General features: G+C 47.1%; 1 protein-coding gene across 6 annotated transcripts in view; it reads left to right on the forward strand.

Annotated features, from left to right (window-relative positions):
• Positions 1-18712, forward strand: part of PRKG1 (protein kinase cGMP-dependent 1) — a 376558-nt gene that overhangs the window by 251152 nt on the left and 106694 nt on the right. For all 6 annotated transcript variants that reach the window (XM_068197052.1, XM_068197051.1, XM_068197050.1 and 3 more), the window contains one exon: positions 18265-18328. In XM_068197052.1, the coding sequence (XP_068053153.1) occupies positions 18265-18328 (64 nt within the window). The remainder of the gene's footprint in view (positions 1-18264; positions 18329-18712) is intronic.

Here is an 18712-nt window from a genome sequence, read left to right on the forward strand (position 1 = left end):
GTGAAGAGGCTCTGAGGAAGAGGGCAGAGCAGAGGGTGGGGTTGGTTTGGGGACAGACAGGCTGGGGACACTGTTGCCTGCAGCACTTGGAAGCTGAGGATGGATGCATGGATGATTAAATGGGCTGGAATTTGGCAGGGCTGGCAGGCCTGGAGAGGGGTAATTAATGGCTTTGATGTTTATCTGGTGCCAAGGAAAAGCAGAGGGTGGTGAGGTTGATATGAGGCAGTTGCTCCACATCTCCTCTCACACAGCTCAAGGCTATACCTCGAGGGCTCTGTCCAGTTCTGGGCCCCCCAGCTCCCTCCTGGGGCTCCAGCCCCTTCCCCAGCTCAGTTCCCTTCCCTGGACACGCTCCAGCCCTTTGTCATGAGGAGCCCAAAATTAAACTTCCAAGGGATGCACTTGAGGACCTCATGGTGCTGACAGGGCTCATAGTGAATGTTTAATGTTTGATGAGTTTCTCAGCTGTCCCTTCTAGCTGAGAATTCCTGCCCATGATGACAGCATTCCCAAGATCTCCAAGCCTCAGGTTTGAGTGGAGGTAGAAGACCTCAGATCCCAGCAGGAATTGCAGTGTCCATAAATACTCAGTAGGTAACTTGGAGTCCTCCTATTTTCATGAAGGATTCATTGAAGTTTCAATTTGCTGTGAAGCTCTTTAGGGTTTCCTAAGTGGGTTTTTAGTACAAAGACCCAGCATTTTGCACATCCAGAACTCCAGCCTTGTTGAGAACAGCCTCTGCCATGGCTGCTTTCTCCTGGCACCAATTCCCAGAGTTCAGTAATGTGGTGGTGGCTGAAGACACGCTTTGGCTTCTGTTAGAAAGGGGGATTTAGACACAGCTCTAATATGAATTCCCTGGCCTGAAACACAAGTGGAAGTTCAATTGCCATGGCTGGGGAAGAGGGGAAAGCTCGGGTTAACTGGAATTGTGCCCAGAGAGTAATGGAGTGCCTGGGTGGTGGCAATTCTTTTAAGAAATAAGTGACTGTGGGATAAGAGAAACTCACTGGCCATGGCCACCTTCCTGTCATGGGCTCAGTAAAAAATACCATGGCAAAAGCCAAGGCAAGCTGCTAGTCCTTCACGTGGTCTAATTGGTGGTAATTGGCTGGAAATCAGAAAGCTCCAGTGCAGATTTGATGCTGTCACTTAAATCCATTTAAATTAGGAAGAGGTGGGTTTGTCTCCCTGCTGGAAAAGGCTGGGACATATTTTTTTTTTAATTTTATCTTTTTTTTAAAAATTTTATTATGACAAAGCATTGTGAAAATGCATTACAATAAGAACAGAAATTTCATCAGGAGTCTGGTGAAACTGTCACTTTAACTGTCACTTTAGTTAACTCTTAACAAACACAGAGCCCTTGAGATGTATGTTGGGATGAGCATGGTGTGATCCTGGTGTGCTGATTGGAATCCTTTGGGGAGGGAGACGTGCCCAAGCCTCTGTTTGTTCAGGCAAAACCAAAATAGCACAGGCTGGCTCCGAGGAGCTTTGAAATAAAGGGAATTATTACTTCCCCTGAAGAGAGAGTGTAAAATGAATGAGTTCATCCAGACCCTTCTGATTGAGGGATTTTAATGTTTGTCAGTGATCTGGGTGAAACAGTTACTGAGTGCAGCCAAATCACGTCCTATGTCCAAACAAAAATAAATCCCCAAATCAAGAGGAAAAACAGGGACAATCTTTGGATCCACCTTGTTGCAGCGCAGGACTTGGGAGCACATCTGCACTGTGAAGTGTGTGAGAGTCTGAAGGCCAGGCTAAGTAAAGATCCGGGCACAATTCCAAATGAAAAGCTCATTAACTCCAGCTCTGTGTTGCCTTCACCTCTGGGATGTGCATGAGGACACCCTGGATGCTCCTTGGCTGGGAATTGGGAGCTAATTTTGGCCTTGACATTACAAAATGATGCTGCTGGAGATGAAGCCCCAGCTCAGGAAAAGCCTGTTGGGATGCAATGCGAGGTGTGAGGGAAATATTGTGGCAATATTTCCTTACATTCACGGGATAACAGCCATGATTCATGAGGAAATGGGATAGTTCCTGTATTTAGGTTATGTTTAGGTTGGATCTCTGCAGAACATGCAGGCTGGAGGATGTATAAATGTGGGATTAATGCAGTGAGTTGGTGTCTGTACAATTTATATCCTGTGTGTTGCTGTCTTGGAATTATTTGTTTCACATGCCTGCAGCTTGGTGAGCTTATCAATTGCTAATCTGTCAGGTAAAGCAAGAAATTTGGCTTAAATGAGTACTTTAAATTATTCCTAAGGGGGTTTAGGGAGCTTTTCCTCTTTCTTTGCTCAGAGTGGCAGGTTCTTTCCTGTTTCTTTCCTGGAGAAAATCTCTACAACCATCTGTAATTAGCAGTGGAGCAAAGGGAGGGTGCCAGATCATTCCTTATTGAGTTGTTTCCCTCTCAGAGTGGAATTATCCCTGCTTTTAGCTCTCTGCTCTCTCTTAATCTCGCTGGGGTTATCTCTGTGTGGTGTCAGTTGCACCCAGGTGGATTTGAGTAGTGAAGATGCGGTGGATGTGTTTTTAGAGGATGATGGATGGTGGTGGCTCCTCCAGCTTGTTCTCCTCCCTGCCCAGCTGCTGGGGTAGCTTTTTTATCCCTTTGTGATTCACATAATTCCCAATATTCCACCTGTCCTCTGGAATTTGTGACAAGGTGAGCAGTAAGTGAAGGTGATGGGGTTTATTCTCCTCCTTAAATAACACAGAGCATGCAATTGGACTGGGATTTTTAAGAGGTGAAAACTCCCTAGTTTACAGTTTGTTCTGGCACAGAGCAGTAGCCTTTACTAGGGAGAATGTCATAAAGGTGGGATTTACATTTGTTTCATCCAAAAGCTGTCATTTCCACACCAAAACCAACCCATATTTGAATTAAAACTCATCAAGAGTTGCTCAGGAAAGCCAGGAATATTTGTTTCAATATTTATTACAACAGAGTCGTGCAGTTTTGACCATTCCAGAACTACTCTTGGGTGCTCCCACAGTTTGCCAGGTAGATTTGTTTGGAAGATAAATTGGGTAAATTCTTGTTTCTGTGCTTGAAGATTAGAAATGATTCTGTATGTGCACATCTCCAATCATCTCTCCTGATTGAAGTTCACATCCTTTACCTGGAAATTGTTGTGTTTTGTCTCAGCAGAGCCCAGGAAAGATGAGGCACAAAGCCTTTAATGTGATTACTGAGAGCTGTTAAATGTGCATCTCATTATGTGGAATGTCTGGAGGCCTGGCAGGCTGCCTTCCCCACACAAGCAGTGCTTTCCCCTCATGGAAATACAGAAATATTGATCTAAATATATGCAATAATTAGCACAAAAGAAGATGTTACAGGAAGTAGCCCCTGGCACTGTTGGTAGGGGATCTTGTTCAGAAGTTGTTGTTGAGCATGAAATCGCCACTGAGTAAAAGGAACTGATTTGATCACTAAATGCTCAGAGATATAAATCTGGTAAATTGATTATTTACTCTTTTGTGCCCCTAACTCCCAGTGGCTCTCGTTGTGTCACAGGAAATTCCTGGGGCAGGAATTTGGTTCAGGAGCTGAGCAGGACAAGGGAAAGGCTTTTAATCATTGGCATCTTCCCCTTTATTGAATGGGAAGAGTTAAATTTGTGTTGATTTGAGGAAAACAGAGAATGTGGCTCCTCTTTGGGAGCCTCCAACTAAACTCAAACTAGGAGGAAGTGCAGGAACCTTCACCGAAGTGGAGAGGATTGGAGCTCTGCCCTTTTTCCATTTGTTTTGAGCAAAAAATTAGGGACTTGTGTCTGGGAGTTCAAAATCAAGTTCTTTTCTCACTCTTGAGCTACCCTGAACCTGCTGCTCAGGGTGGAATGGCTGGAATTCCTGGAAGTGCTCAAGGCCAGGCTGGATGGGGCTTGGAGCAGCCTGGGACAGAGGAAGATGTTCCTGCCTGTGGCAGGGGTGGCACTGGATGGGCTTAGAGGTCCTTCCCAACCCAAACCATTCCTCGGATTTCTGATTCCATGACCAAGGCTGGACCCCAGGACTGTGGTAACCAAAGTCAGTCAATTCTGAGGTGGGAAGAGGAGGAATTTGTAATAGTCCCCTCCTATGAAAAATTAATCTGCGTGAGTAAAAGATGGATTTTAATTTCTGCAGCTGAACTCAATTTGGAGACTTCTCCTGGGAATCTGGAGAGGAGTTAATGACTCACAATGTGCTTAATTACCTGTAAAGTTACTTTGTGCTGAGCGGACAGAAAGTAAGAGTTGGGCAGAGTGCAATGAAAGTTCTATTGCCAAGACAAAAATGAAAGAGGAGGGGAAGAAGCACTGTGGTACTGCAGGTGTCAGTGACAAGTCCAAAACAAAGGTGGATTTGTATAGAATCATAGAATGCCACAAATAATTTAGTTGGAAGGGCATTAAAGCCCATCCAGTGCCACCCCTGCCATGGCAGGGACACCTTCCACTGTCCCAGGCTGCTCCAAGTCCCAGTGTCCAACCTGGCCTTGGGCACTGCCAGGGATCCAGGGGCAGCCACAGCTGCTCTGGGCACCCTGTGCCAGGGCCTGCCCACCCTCCCAGGGAACAATTCCTGATTCCCAATATCCCATCCATCCCTGCCCTCTGGCAGTGGGAAGCCTTAGAAGGTAAAGGACAAGGGCAGCAACTGCCTTGGATGGGTTTTCCAAGGACACCTGTGCATGGTGAAGTCAGGGATGAGTTTCTGGGCCATAAATAAGTGTGGAAGTTCTGCCCTGAGTGGGAAGAAATTCAAAACGCTCATAAATGCTCATCGGAAAAGGAGTCACATGGATAATGTGGCTGCCTGGGTAAGATCACCAACAGGGAATGGTGGCTTTGGTTTGTTTTTATTTCAGGGAGGTAATTCTGCTTCTGCACAGGAGCCACGCTGTTGTTAATACTGGTACAAATCCCATTTTTGAAGCAAGCTTTAGTCATGCTACTAATGGGAGCATTTTCTCTTCAGCACCTTTAAAAGTTCTCTAAATGGTGCCATTTGTGCTCTGATATCTTAATGTTTTTATGTTCTGGCAGAGACTGGTCTGGTTTCCCTGCACTGAGTCCATTTGCACATCATAATGATCATTTTATGCATTTGTCCTCTCCTTGCATGGGATGAATTTTTAATGTGCAGGCAGAGGGTGACATTTTTATTGCTTTTATGGGCATCAGGAATGCATTTTAAATTCAATTATGCAGTGTCTCTGGAAATACCACACAAGTGACTTGCCAATAAATACATCTCGTGGATTACTGGAAACTAACAGGGACAGTAATCACTGGAGTGACTTCACTGGGCCAATTTTTGTCACTCCAAAAAAATACAGGTTAATGCATATTATACAGGTTAATGCATATTAGGAGGAATAATTCAAGCTTCATATAGACACTGATAAACCAGCATAATTATTTCTGGAAGGAGATGAAAAGAGTTTCTGCAGCTCAATGGAGACAAACTCACTGGGTGCCCCGGCAGCTCGATATGCAATTAGAAATCAGTGTTTTAAAGGGTAGGGGAAGTCAGAAAAGGGCATTCCATGCACTGAACACGAGCTCAAAGAACTCACAGGATTTGTGCTGTGGAATTGAGCTGGAGATGAAGACAAATCAGGCTTAGGCTGAAGCGTTCTCGTAGGGATGGTAAAAAATCCTTAAGTTGTTAATAATTGAGCAAATTCCAGCTGACCTGCCGTGAATCACTGTTCTGTTAAGCTGCTGACAAGGAGGGGAAGCAGAACCAGCTGGCCAGAGCACACCAGGAATCAATCAGGATCTAGTTTAACAAGAAAATCCAAACCACTGGAAAACTGGGAAGATAAAATTCAAAGCAAATTGGGATCTGTGAGTGCAGGCACACACATCCGTAGGCATGGGATTTGTAATGCTTTGTGGGGACATAAAGGGTGGTATTGAAAATAAAACAATGTCACTAGAAACAAGTAATTGGAGTGTAAGTCCTTATCCAGAGGAGCTAAATGCAGGAGGAATCAGCATTTTGTTCCAGGGCTTGGAATAACGGAGTGCTTCATGTTTACAGGGATCATCTGCTCCAAACCCTCCTTTAAAACAGTTGAGCTTGAGCTGATCCCACCACCCCAGAGGAATCTGGAGGGAGAGATGCCGTGTCCAACACAGCCTCTCCTCCTCTGCAGCTGTAGGATGGGAGATGTCAGCAGCTCCTGGATCCTCCGAGGAAACCAGGAATGCAATCTGTATTTTTCTACTCAGGCTAATGGGATTCACCCTTCCAAACAACACCAGGAATCCAGGACCTTCTGTTCCCCTGTGTTCTAGTTTCCAGGTTAAACTGATGTTTCACTAAATCCCAATCCTTCACAAAGTGTTCCCAGCACTGTCTCCGTGAGGTTCTAGGTCTGAGGGACAATGGATAAGGGACAGTGTCCCTGAGCCTCTGAGCTCCACTGCAGCCCCCACTGATTTTGGATTGGAGAAAGGTAAAAGCACCTCTTGATAAGAAAATATCCAGCCTTGTGTCCTTGGCTCCCTCATGGACAGAGCTCTGTCCCACATGGTGCTATTCCAGTCCTTTCCTTATTGCTGGAAATGGGGGGAATGAGACAAAAAACTCAGTTTATGGGATTTCTAAATCCACTGGGCTTTGCCTTCCTTTACCTGTAGATGATCTTTGCCACCTGATCTTCCTTCCATGTGGGTAATAACCACTCTGAATCCATATTAAGTGACAAATGTGTTATTCCAATGACACTTAATGGGATTTTGGGGGGATATTATTTGGAACAGCCTGGCTGATGTGTTTTAAATCAATCCTTGTGTGCCCACCCTGGTGCTGCTGCCCTGATCTCTGTGCCTGGTCCACAGCTGAGCTGTTGAGCACGTGTGGGCCATTAAAGGGAATTTTGTTAGACATTAATCACCCCAGAGGAATAAACGGAGTAATCTGCAAACATGTGGAATGATCATTAATAAATCAGGAATGACAGGGAACTAGGAATGGATTCATGGAAGTGCTTTCAACACCTGTTGCTGGCTCATTTTAACAGTATTTTGATATCTGTCAATGAGTCAGATTTTAATCTGAAGTGTTTCCTTCTAAACACATTGAATGGTGGTTTTAATCAGGATGAAATGTGGCCTTGCATAAATCAATGTACAGAAAATAAAATCTGCAAGACAGTCATAATCGTATCATGATGACCTTCTTTCAATGAAAAAATGAAATAAAATGAAGCTGACTGGCATAAATTATATTTTAAAATCAGTTTTGATGGGGTGGTGGAGCTACTGTTGGATGAGGATGGGCTCTGGGAATAGCCAGGCTCTTGGATGTTGCTCTGGAAAAAGAAGCAGGGCAGGATATCCTGGATTACATGGCTCAGGGCAAAAACTCAGCACCAAAACTGGGTTCATTCCTTTTGGACCCATCCTCCCTGTCCTTTCCCCTTCCCTGACCTCCTCATGGGCTAATGTGGGGTCAGGTTTCCCTTCTGTTTGCTTCATGTCTGCCACAGAAACCCTGGAATTCTGTCCTGCCTTTTATTATTTCTCTGTACATATATCAACAAGGGAGCCCACAGATATTCCCAACCACTCCTGTCCCAGGATTGTCTTCATCACTTTTGGAACAGGACAAGAGGAAAAGGTTTGGAGGTTCAACCACGGGCCTAGGGAATGAAGGAGCAGGGTGCCGGTGGAATTCCCTTCCTGGGATAACCCCATCATGTGCTGACCTTTTGTCATCTGTTGAACAGCAATTAATTAAACAAATTGGTGGAATTTAGTGGAGCTTTCATGTTGCAGTAGAGAAAATAATGGAAAAGAGAAAATGCTGGAGAGAGCAAAATGAAACATCTGTTGGGATTCAAGCGGGGATGGATGGAATGTGTGTTGGATCCAAAGGAAACGTCCCCAGGAATAATTTCTCTCTAATGGCAGGACAGGGGCTGTTCCATGGATCAAGTGACCCATGGCTGGTCCGTCTTGCTGGTCACCACTGACCAGAAGGTTCCTCCCCTTTTCCAAACTGGTTTGGACCTGGAATGTTGCACTTTCCCCTCATGGATCATCTGAACCAGAGATGCTCCAGTTGGAAGCTTGGGTGTCCTGCTCCCAACAGGACTGGAATGAGCCTGGGTGTAGGATCTAGACTTGAGGGTTGGATTTGGGATCACCAACCTCAGATGTGCTGTGGGACCCCAGATGGGAGAAGAAGCCAGAACTGGGATAAGCCTGGGTGTAGGATCAAGAATTGAGGGTTAGATTTGGGATCACCAGCCCTAGATGGGCTGAGACAAAGCCAGGACTAGGATAAACCTGGAGATAGGATCAAGAAACAGAGGATTGGATTTGGGATCACTGACCCCATATGAGCTGTGCTGGGAGAAGAAGCTGGGACTGGGATGAGCCTGGATGTAGAACTGAGGGTTGGATTTGGGATCACCAGCCTGGGAGAGGAAGCTGAGAGGGTTTAACAGCAGCAGAACAGAATTGTATGGAATTACTGCAATTGGCTTCCAAACACAGAGGCTTTTTTTGTTTATTTTGCGTTTTTTATTGCCCACTATACTGCTCGCCTGTCTCTAATATTCCCAAGATTATGTTTTCATAAACAGTTGTATTTTCGTGCCGTGCGTGGAATCTGTCAGGCTTTATTTGATTATTTCTCCAATACAACCCAGGCCCCTTGCAAATCCTCGACCTTTAATTCATTTTCAGCTGCAGAGACTTTGCTGTGCATAGGAAATTTTGGTCTCCAAGATGTAAAGGGAGAATCAACAGTGTTATAAAGTCTGGGATTAAATCATACTTCTCCTTTCTTTAATTCAATGAAGGACTCAGGCTTATCCTGGAGAAAGGGATGTCCCACCTATGGCTTTAGAGGCACTTTGAAGGTATTTGGGATTCTGTGAGGTAATACATCACGAGGAAGGGGCTTTTGCCCATTCATGGGTTGGGATCACAGAGCTGGGCTGGTTTGGATGTCCAGGGGGTCTTGCTGGGGATCCCTGGGCACAGCACTGTTTGTTTGTGGGACGGTCTCAAATGCCTCTGAGGTGGATTTTCATGGGGCAAATCCCAGGATTTCATCCCAGCATGGTTTTGCTGGGTTTTCACCATGAAATGAACAAAATTATTTGGATTTTGGTACCATGTTTTGTGGCTTATTTCTCTGGGATTAGCTAAGTCATTCTTCAAAGTCTGTTCTCATTGGTGAGCTCAGAAGTGATCCTCTGGTGATCACTCAGAAGGGATTTTCTTTGGAGTTGTCTCTCCATAAATCATCTCAGGTGTATCAGCCAGAGTGAGGAGCTCAAGGCTGCTCCCAAACCTGGGATTTGGTGATGCTGCCAGCCACGGGGTCACTCCTGCTAGCTCCCAGCCTAGGAATGTGTTGGGCAGGACATCCATGTTTTTAAATTCGTCTCGCAGTAGCTAACAACAAAAAAGGTAGATATTTAGGTGTTTTAATGCTTTGTGAATTCTGGAGATTCACTCAACACCTGTGTAAGGGGGCAATTAAAAAAAAAATTAAATATTACACAGCATCCCAGGGTGGCTGAGGCTGAAGGAGCTCATGGGCACCTGGTGGCACCTCCCTGCTCCAGCAGGGCCATCCCAGAGCTCAGGGCACAGCCCTGTGTGCACACAGCTCTGCACAGCCCCAGGGAGGAGAGCCCCCAGGCTCTGTGCACAATGTGCTCAGGGCTGGGCTCTGCCCAGGGAAGAAGTTGTGCCTCCTGTGCAGGGGGAATTGCTGGGCTCAGGCCCTGCCTGTGGCTCTGGTGCCATTGCTGGCCCCGGAGCAGAGCCTGGGCCCTGCTCTGCCCCTCCCTGCACACAGGGACAGCCAGGCCTGAGGGCCCCTCTCAGCTGGGGCTCCTCTCCAGGCTGAGCAGCCCCAGCTCCCTCAGCCTTCCCTGGGCACCCAGATGCTCCAGGCCCTTGCTCAGCTGTGCAGCCTCCGCTGGCCCCACTCCATGAGCTCCATGTCCCTTACAGGTCCCTTTGCTTTGCCCAGGAGAATGTGAAAAGCTGGTGATTCAGATGATGTTAAAAACATTTACAGTTTACCTTTCTTTTGTATGCATGTAATTCTGAAGGCAGAAAATGATGGTGATTTCTGTGATATGTTCATTTAATGGGGGTGGTTAAAAGGAGGACACAGCGTTCTGGCAGCAAACAGGGCTGTGCTTGTAGAGAGTGTCAGTGGCTCCGTGAAAAAGAGATGATTATGATGCTGTCAAGTGCAGCAGAGATCTGCTTCTAGACTCCTGCCTTCATTTGGTCTTGGATATGATGTAAATACCCAGTTTGGAGGAAAGAGAGACAACAGACCATGCATGCAAATGCCACTTGTCCCTTATTTACGCTCACTGCAATTTTGACACATTGACCAGTGTTAAGGATCTCTTTTGAGGCACACTATGAGAATCAGTCCCAGAAATCTTTTGTTTTCTACCTTGTGTGAGGTAATGGTCTTTGTTGGACTTCATTCTGGTGCTCCAGGGTTGCAAGGCCAGGCTGAACGGGGCTTGGAGCAGCCTGGGATAGTGGAAGGCGTCCCTGCCCATGGCAGGGGTGCCACTGGATGGGCTTTAAGGTCCCTCCCAACCCAAACCATCCTGGGATTCTGTGGTTCAATCAAGAAACAGAAAATTGCCTTGGTGCACCCACTCTGGGTCTTTCCAGAGGTTGAAGGGGGAGGTTTCATTTCCCAAGAAATGTCCTAGGCAAAGGGGAAAAAGCAGGAGAGAAACTCCTTGACAGCAAACTGTTTTGAAGAGGTAATTACAGTGCAAGCCAAAGACAATTTAATTTCAGCTGCATTGCAAATGCAGGATCATAAAAATCAGTGTTCAGGGCTATGAGGCTTTGCATGACAGCTTTTATCTTTAATCACCAGTGTATTTATATCAAACACAGTGTGGCCAGATGGACCAGGGCAGTGATTGTCCCTCTGTGCTGGCCCTGCTGAGGGACCGCCAGGGCTGTGTCCAGTTCTGGGTCCCCAGTCCAGGAAGGACACGGAGGGGCTGGAGTGTGGCCAGGGAAGGGAATTTCTCCATGGAAAGGGTGCTCAGGCCTTGGCAGGGGCTGCCCAGGGAGCTTTGGAGTGCTCATCCCTGGAGGTGTCCAAGGGAGGGCTGGAGGTGGCACTCAGTGCTCTGGGCTGGGCACAAGGTGGGCACTGGGCACGGCCGGGACTCCATGTGCTGGGAGGGATTTTCCAGCCTCAGTGACCCTGGGCTTCTGTGATACAACAGTGTTGGAAAAGCTGGGTGGGTTGCAAGGTGGAAAAGTTCTGCTTTGGGATGGCAGGTAGAATTTGATTTGCAAATATGAAGAAATGCCACCTGCTAGATCCAAAATCATCCCATACCATCCTCCAAGGATTCCAGCAGGAGCAGGTTCCCTCTGTGAGGTGGCTCAGGAGCAGCAGAGTGAACCCTGTGCCTTGAAATGAGCAACCAGATCTGTGCCTGCCCAAACTTCACTGAGGTTCCCAGAGTGGCTGCTGCTTCTGCTGAGCCTCGGTAGCTCTCGGGGAGCAATTGTCCTTTTCAAGATGAATCATCCTGGGTGAATTCATGTGCAATGGGAGGAGGGGGTTCGCATACCTGCTAATTACTCTTCCTCCCTCTCATTCTGACATCAACAATGGAACTTTTCTTTTAAATCAGTCCCATCTCCCCAGTGACTGCCACAGGAGATGCAGTAGGAGGGCTCTGTGTGATAATGAGCCCCTGTCAGAGAGAGGCAGGGATTGACAGAGCAAGGCAAAACACTCCTCCAGAGTTCCTGCTCTGCCTATTGAACACAAACAGAGCCTGGGCTGAAAGAGGGTCCCTGGAAGTGTTCAAAAACCACACAGATGTAGTGGGTAGGGATGGCTTAATGATGGACATGCCAGAGTTGGACTCTGCTCTTGGAGGCCTTTCCAGCCTTTCTGATCCTTTTGAGATAATTTCAGGTTCCCCTCAGGGACACTGAGAGTCCTGGTCTCATGATGCCAGCAGATCCCTTGGTGTCCTTTCAGCACAAGAGGGAAAAATGCAATTCTTGGCTCTTGCTTTGCTTCAGTAGTTGCTAATCAGGGATAAGATCAGTTCTGCTTCTCTCCCCTTTTCCTGTGTGTAGTAGGGCTTAGGATATTACCAGATCCCTGCAAACAAATATCCCACAACCTCCTTTCAGGATTTTATTTCCCTGATAAGGGCTGTGTAATAAGTGGCAGAGCGTTCAAACTGTGGCTGTTCCATTTTCACCCTCTCCAAAATGAATAATTGTGAATTGCTTACTGCCTGTGTGGCTATAGCACAGCAGACAAATCATCTGCAGCACCTGCAGAGTAAATCTCTTCTCTCTTCCTGAGACTTCTGCTCCATGAGGTGCTTCCAAGGCCGACCCAAAGTGAAATTAATGGGAGTGTGAGTGGCTGTCACCCTCCCAGTCCCTTCCGCCTGGATCTCTGATATTCTTTGAGCTGCGTCCAGTTCTGGGCCCTCACAGCCAGAGAGTCCTGGAGGGGCTGGAGCATGTCCAGGGAAGAGAATGGAGCTGGGGAAGGGTTCAGCTTGGACAGCAGCAGGAATTTCTGCATGGAAAGGGTGCTCAGGCTTTGGCAGGGGCTGCCCAGGGAGCTTTGGAGTGCCCATCCCTGGAGGTGTCCAAGGGAGGGCTGGAGGTGGCACTCAGTGCTCTGGGCTGGGCACAAGGTGGGCACTGGGCACAGCTGGGACTCCATGGGCTGGGAGGGATTTTCCAGCCTCAGTGATTCCATGAATCCAAGCAAAAACCAGCCTTGACTTAGCAATGACCTGTGTGACTGAGGAAGGACTGAGGTTTTTGGAGAAATAGATACACCTTCTTTAAAATTAATTTCTGCCACTTCTCTTGTGTGTACTTATGAATGAAAATAACCAGCAGCTGATCCTCCAAATAATATTTATTTATCTGACAGAAAAGTGGAATTAGCTTTTGATGCAGCAATTTGCAACACAAAAGGAATGTACCTGGGAGGGTGGCAGGCCCTGGCACAGGGTGTCCAGAGCAGCTGTGGCTGCCCCTGGATCCCTGGAAGTGTCCAAGGTCAGGTTGGACACTGGGGCTTGGAGCAGCCTGGGACAGTGGAAGGTGTCCCTGCCCATGGCAGGGGTGGCACTGGATGGGCTTTAAGGTCCCTTCCAACTCAAACCACTCTGATTTTATGAAGTGATGCCATGATCCTAATGGAGCCAGCATTCCCTCCCTGACACAACTGGGAGCCCAGTGGGAGGCTGCCTGTACAGCTTCAGTTGTCCAAAGCACCATTTTTTGGTGATATCCCAAATCAAGGATCAGCTGGTGCTGATCAGATGTAGCCTCGGTTCTTTTGGAGCTGAGACAGAGCTGTAGGAGCATCCCAAGTGTGCTAAAGAAGGACATTTGCATTTTTCAGCCTTCATTCCAGTTGGGTGCAAAACAGAAAAGTTTCAGGGAACTCAGCCTTAATTTCCTTTTACTGGAATGTTGGAGTTTGGAGCTCTGCTTACTGAAGGCACAGAGCACTGACAACAACTGCAATTGTGATGGTGCCAAGCAGCATTAAAAGAGAGAGGTTTTGTTCCAGGCTTAACCCAGGAGAAACATCTGCCACTGACCTGGACGAGCACCCTCACTGAACACCCTTCAAAAGTTTGGGAGTGCATCTTGAAAGGGATTTAGAGAGTGAATGGTTGCTTTTGTATCGTGGAGGCAGAGCAGAGCCAGGAGCCCTGCGGGTTGTGGTGTGTGTCAGAAGATAAATGTCCTGTCGGAGCTGGCAGTGCCGCCACCGAGCGCGACTGAGGCTGCAAACAATGCCTTGGGCCACAGCCAGCACAGCTTGGAAGCCCTTGCTGTTTCCTCCAGGAGTCATCCCATGGGATGGGTCACAGGCACGAGTCCAGGATGGATCACAAGCATGAATCCAAGCGTGGTTAATTGGGATGTTGCTTCTACCTGGAAGTTGAGACCAGCTTGGTGACTGCATCCCCAGGGATGGAGCCACGACCTTTCCCACCTCCTTTGGGGTGGGCATATCACTGCTCCTCCGTGGGGACAGGGAGTCAATCCAGGGATGTTTTAGCACAGCTGCTTCCCCTGAGTTTGGCAGCTGGTGCTGGGCACGTTGAGCTCTCTGGGAAAATGTGTCACGTTTGGAGCCAGGCTGAATTGCTCCAGACAGGCAGTGATTCCCCATGGGAAATTCTCCTGGATCCAGGAACTGCCATCCCCGCACAATGATCCATGGCTGAGCAGTGGGGGAAGCAGCCAGGAAAATGTCACCTCTCCTCCTTCCCCTGCTCACTGTCCAGGGTGTAGGGGTGGGGTGGCTGGAGAAGGTTCCTCACCCCATTCTCTGTGATGGCAGTCGCGCTCTCCTGATAAAATGCTGTTTGTGGATGGATTAAAATAATCCAGTTTATTGCATTTTCTCTTAAAACTCAAATCCTGGAGCTAGGGGTCTGCTTTGCCTCATTCTTTGCTGCCTCTGTAGGGTGGCCTGGATCCTCCTGAGGATCCTGGGCTGTACTTTTGCCAGGGGATCCTATCAAATAGACATAAATAATTTGCTATCCATACTTTTTAATTCCCATATCACCTTCAAGAGCTTAGAGGAGCTGAGGGCCTACAGGTGAGCAGGAGGTCAGTTGTGAATAGCTCTATTCCATCCCCAGCTGGATTCCATAGCCTCATCGAGGGAGTGGATTCAGGGCAGGTGGAGAAATTACTCCTCATTAAGTGGAATAAGAAACAGCTGGAGAAAGTCCCTTTTAAGGACTGGGTAAGCAGAGCAGAAGGAGCCCCATCGTGCTGGGAGAGGTTGGTGAGTTGCTCTTGTTTCTACTCTAATTGAATTCCAGTCATTAAACTGGGAAAAACTTCCGAGATCATCAAGTTGAGCTCTACCTGGGTGAAGTGAGAGATGGCTGTGGAACAAGTGAAGTCCTTCACTTGTGCTGCAGGTAGGGAGAAAAGTCACAAGTTTCAAACTTTGCTGGTGACTTTCAGTGTTGCATACCTGAATATCTCTTTTGCCAGCTGTAGCACTGTTACTCTCTGGAGTGGGTGTTTAAAAATCTGTGTTACTGATGGAATTTAAGGAGCAGTGGGAGGAGAACTTGTTGGAGAAAGTCTGGGTTTGTTTGACCCTGCTTTGTTGGGCAGAGCAGTTGTTCCTTGAACAGCTGGAGCAGTGTTTGCTGTGATTTCTTCCACCCTAAATACATCCCAGCTCAAGGGCTGAATGTTTGCCCTTCTATAGTTCCAGCCATTTTCACATAGTTGCAGAAAGGGAAATACAATTTTCCTGCTTCTTGCTGTGGTGATCAAAGATTCCCTGGGAGATTTTCTGCTCCCATTTGCCTCCCTCTCATGTGTTTTCCCACTTGGCACAATTTGCAGCTCAGCTGTGATGCTCAAGGCTCTCCCTGGAGAGCTGAGGCTTCATTTGCCTTTCAGGGCAAGAGCCCACCTGGAAATAATCATGGAAACACTCCCTTTGTATACCAGTCCTTCAATAATCCAGGCAGTTCTTGGAGGGTATCAAGACTGTTTTATGAATCCATTTAATGTTGTCCTGTGGAGAGCAGAGGGGGGTTTTTATTGACCTGGAGAATCAAGTCTTGCTCTCTTCTTATCAAAGAAACTCAAATATTTGGCTGTTTTGTCACTTCTGGCTGTTTAGGGGAATTCTGGCTTGTCATAAACCCCCCTAAATCTGGGGTATTCATGGTGTAATTCCATGATGTGTTTGGAGTTTGTTTTGTCAACAAATTGCTTTTCCCATTATTTGCTCTATTGCTGAGTTGAAGTTCTAGGCTTTTCTCATGGCAAGAGATGGAACTTAGGGCCTAATTCCCTGTTTTTTTATGGATTTGGTCTATAACAGATGCATTTCACTACCCTTCCTTGGCATAATCATCCATTAAAAAAATTCCCTGTGGTGAGTTCCCCCCAATTTGGGAGCTTAAGCATGCAAAAATCTGACCACCTGACCACACTAGAATCTGACCACTTGTCAGATTATCTTCTGCCATAAGTTATCTTCTCCCATAAGTTCATTCCTCATCTGGGAATGCTGGAAATGATGTAATGAGCTTTCATTTTATGCTTAGGCCTGGCTGTCCCAGACTTCCTGTCCAGTTGTTTGCTTGCTCCTGTTTACAATGTGGGACCATGTGCTCCCAGTAATAAAAATGTTCTTCCTAAGGAAAAAAAAAAAGCTGTTGTTGAGAGCATGAAAGGTGATATTTTCTGCATTTACCAGCCTGGATTTGTCTTGCTATCATTAAATAGATTCAACTGAAAGTACTGGTTTTTTTTTTTTTTTGGTTTTTTTTTTTTTTTTGTTGGTTTTTTTTTTTTTTTTTTTTTTAATTAAAAAGAAGGGTAAATGACCAGAGAATAATTTAGGTTGGAAAAGACATTAAAGATCAAGTCCAGCTGTTCCCTCAGCACTGCTGAGCCCCACACTGACCTATATGCCCAAGCTCGTTGGCTCTTAAATCCTTCCAGGGATGCTGCTTCCACCTGGGCAGCCCCTGCCAAGGCCTGAGCACCCTTTCCATGCAGAAATTCCTGCTGCTGTCCAAGCTGAGCCTCCCCTGGCACAGCTTGAGGCCGTTTCCCCTTGGCCTGTCCCTGTTCCCTGGCAGCAGAGCCCGACCCCCCCTGGCTGTTCCCTCCTGTCAGGAGTTGTGCAGAGCCACAAGGTCCCCCCTGAGCCTCCTTTTCTCCTTAAATCCCACCCAGTGCCATCCCTGCCATGGGCAGGAACACCTTCCCCTATCCCCGGTTGCTCCAAACCCTGTCCTTGGACACTTCCAGGGATCCAGGGGCAGCCCCAGCTTATCTTAGCCATGGTGTGTTTTGGGTTAAATTTTTGTTGTGTCTGTGTGTTTCCTTCAGCATCACCTGGGAATATTGATGGTTCTCAGGTTTTTATGGACAAGAGATGATGAGAAACCAGAGTACTGCAAATCACAGGCTGGTTGAGGATGGGAGAGACATCTGGGGGTCCTCTGGTTCAGGTTGCCATGGACCATGTACTGATGGCTTTTGGGTCTCTCCAAGGAGGACAATTCCACAGCCTCCCTGGGTGGGCTGTAAAGCAGTGGAGATACAGTTTCAAAGTCAGGATATTCCCTGGAGCTTTGGAGACGCAAACTTGTGTTGCCCATCTTGCTCCAGACTGATTTAGGTGCAGTCCTGTGGACCCTGGCTCAGGGGGCTCTTTATGGCTGCATCACCTTCTCATCCCAGCCTGGCCTGGGCGGCCTTTGCTGAGGGAATTGCCAAACAAGTGACAAAGTCAACTTTTTGGCTGAAGAAAAGCCACAAATTTGGCTGTGAAACAGCCAGGGAAGTGTTCAGAAACTTCCTGAGGCTTAGGTGGGGGCTCAGTGCTGCAGAGCTCTGCTCTGTCCTCCCAGGTGTGATTTCACTCTTCATTCTGGGGCTGCTTGGAGCTGATCTTCCCTGCCCCTTTTTTGGGTTGCCTTTTATTTCTGGGGGGGGCTGAAGCAGACCAGGAAGGAATATGACTGAGCAGGCTTGTGGCACATAGGAATTCCAGTGGGTCCTGAATGGAGGTAGAAAGGTAGAAAAATCATAAAGGCCTGCTCCTAAAATCAGTGGCCTTGTCAGGCTAGCCCTTTGCAAGTTCCCATGTGAAAGCAATCCTGGTGTGAGCAGTTTGTTAGCATAACAATCTATTCCTAGGAAAAAAACCAAATTGCACCTGCATAAACTCTTTTTGCACTGTTAGATAGAAAAATGAAAAACCATCTCTCACAAACAACTTTTCCTGCACGTACACACCGGGGGTTTGAGTGACCAATCAATAAAGAGTAACAACTTGTTAATTGCCAATAAAATAATTGGCAAGAAAGCTACTGACCAGTTGGAGTCCCACATGAGGTCTGTAAAACTGTATAAAAAGGAGTTATGTGACTAAAGAATGGGTCTTTTTTGGCCATGAAGAAAATGGAGTCCACGTGATTTATTCTTAGAGATCCCTATCTGATTAGCAGCTTTAGGGCTGGCTCTCCAGAGGTTTATCCCAGTGGTCTCCCATCATCACCAAATCCATCCTGGCTGCTAGAAAAGGAGCAGCTTTCCATGATATCTTTTTCCTGTTCATCCCCAGAGCACTAAGGAGGAATACAGAGGGGAGAAAAGCAGCTGGATCTGTGCCCTGTGTAAAGGGATCCATTAATGGAGGTTTCTTTTGTATTGCAGCGTTCCCACATTCCAGAGCCTTCCCGAGGAGATCCTCAGTAAGCTTGCAGATGTCCTGGAAGAGGTAAGTGCTTGAAATATTGGGATTTCACGAGCTCAGAACCTTCTGCTGGCAATATCCAGCCTCTTCTTTTCCTCAAAGAGCAGCTCCCCAGTTTGACAGTCATGGAGGCCATGAGAGGAGTTGTGGGGAAAATGAATCCAGTTTTGAATAGGGTTTATATATTTTTGAATTGGGTTTTTATCCAGCTGGGGAGTGAATCAATCATTTCCTGTGGTGTCCAGAAGGCAATGAGCTTCTTCAGCCTGTGGGTGAGTGGTGAGGAGGAGGGGAATGGGAAAACCTGGTCTCATGTCAGATTTGATGGCACATTTATTTTGGAGGGTATTTTAAAGGCATTGTGGAAAAGGTGCTCTGGGAAGAGTTGCTGCAGTGTTGAGATGTTGG

This window comes from Anomalospiza imberbis, chromosome 8, assembly GCF_031753505.1.
Source record: "Anomalospiza imberbis isolate Cuckoo-Finch-1a 21T00152 chromosome 8, ASM3175350v1, whole genome shotgun sequence".
Classification (NCBI taxonomy): Eukaryota; Metazoa; Chordata; class Aves; order Passeriformes; family Viduidae; genus Anomalospiza; species Anomalospiza imberbis.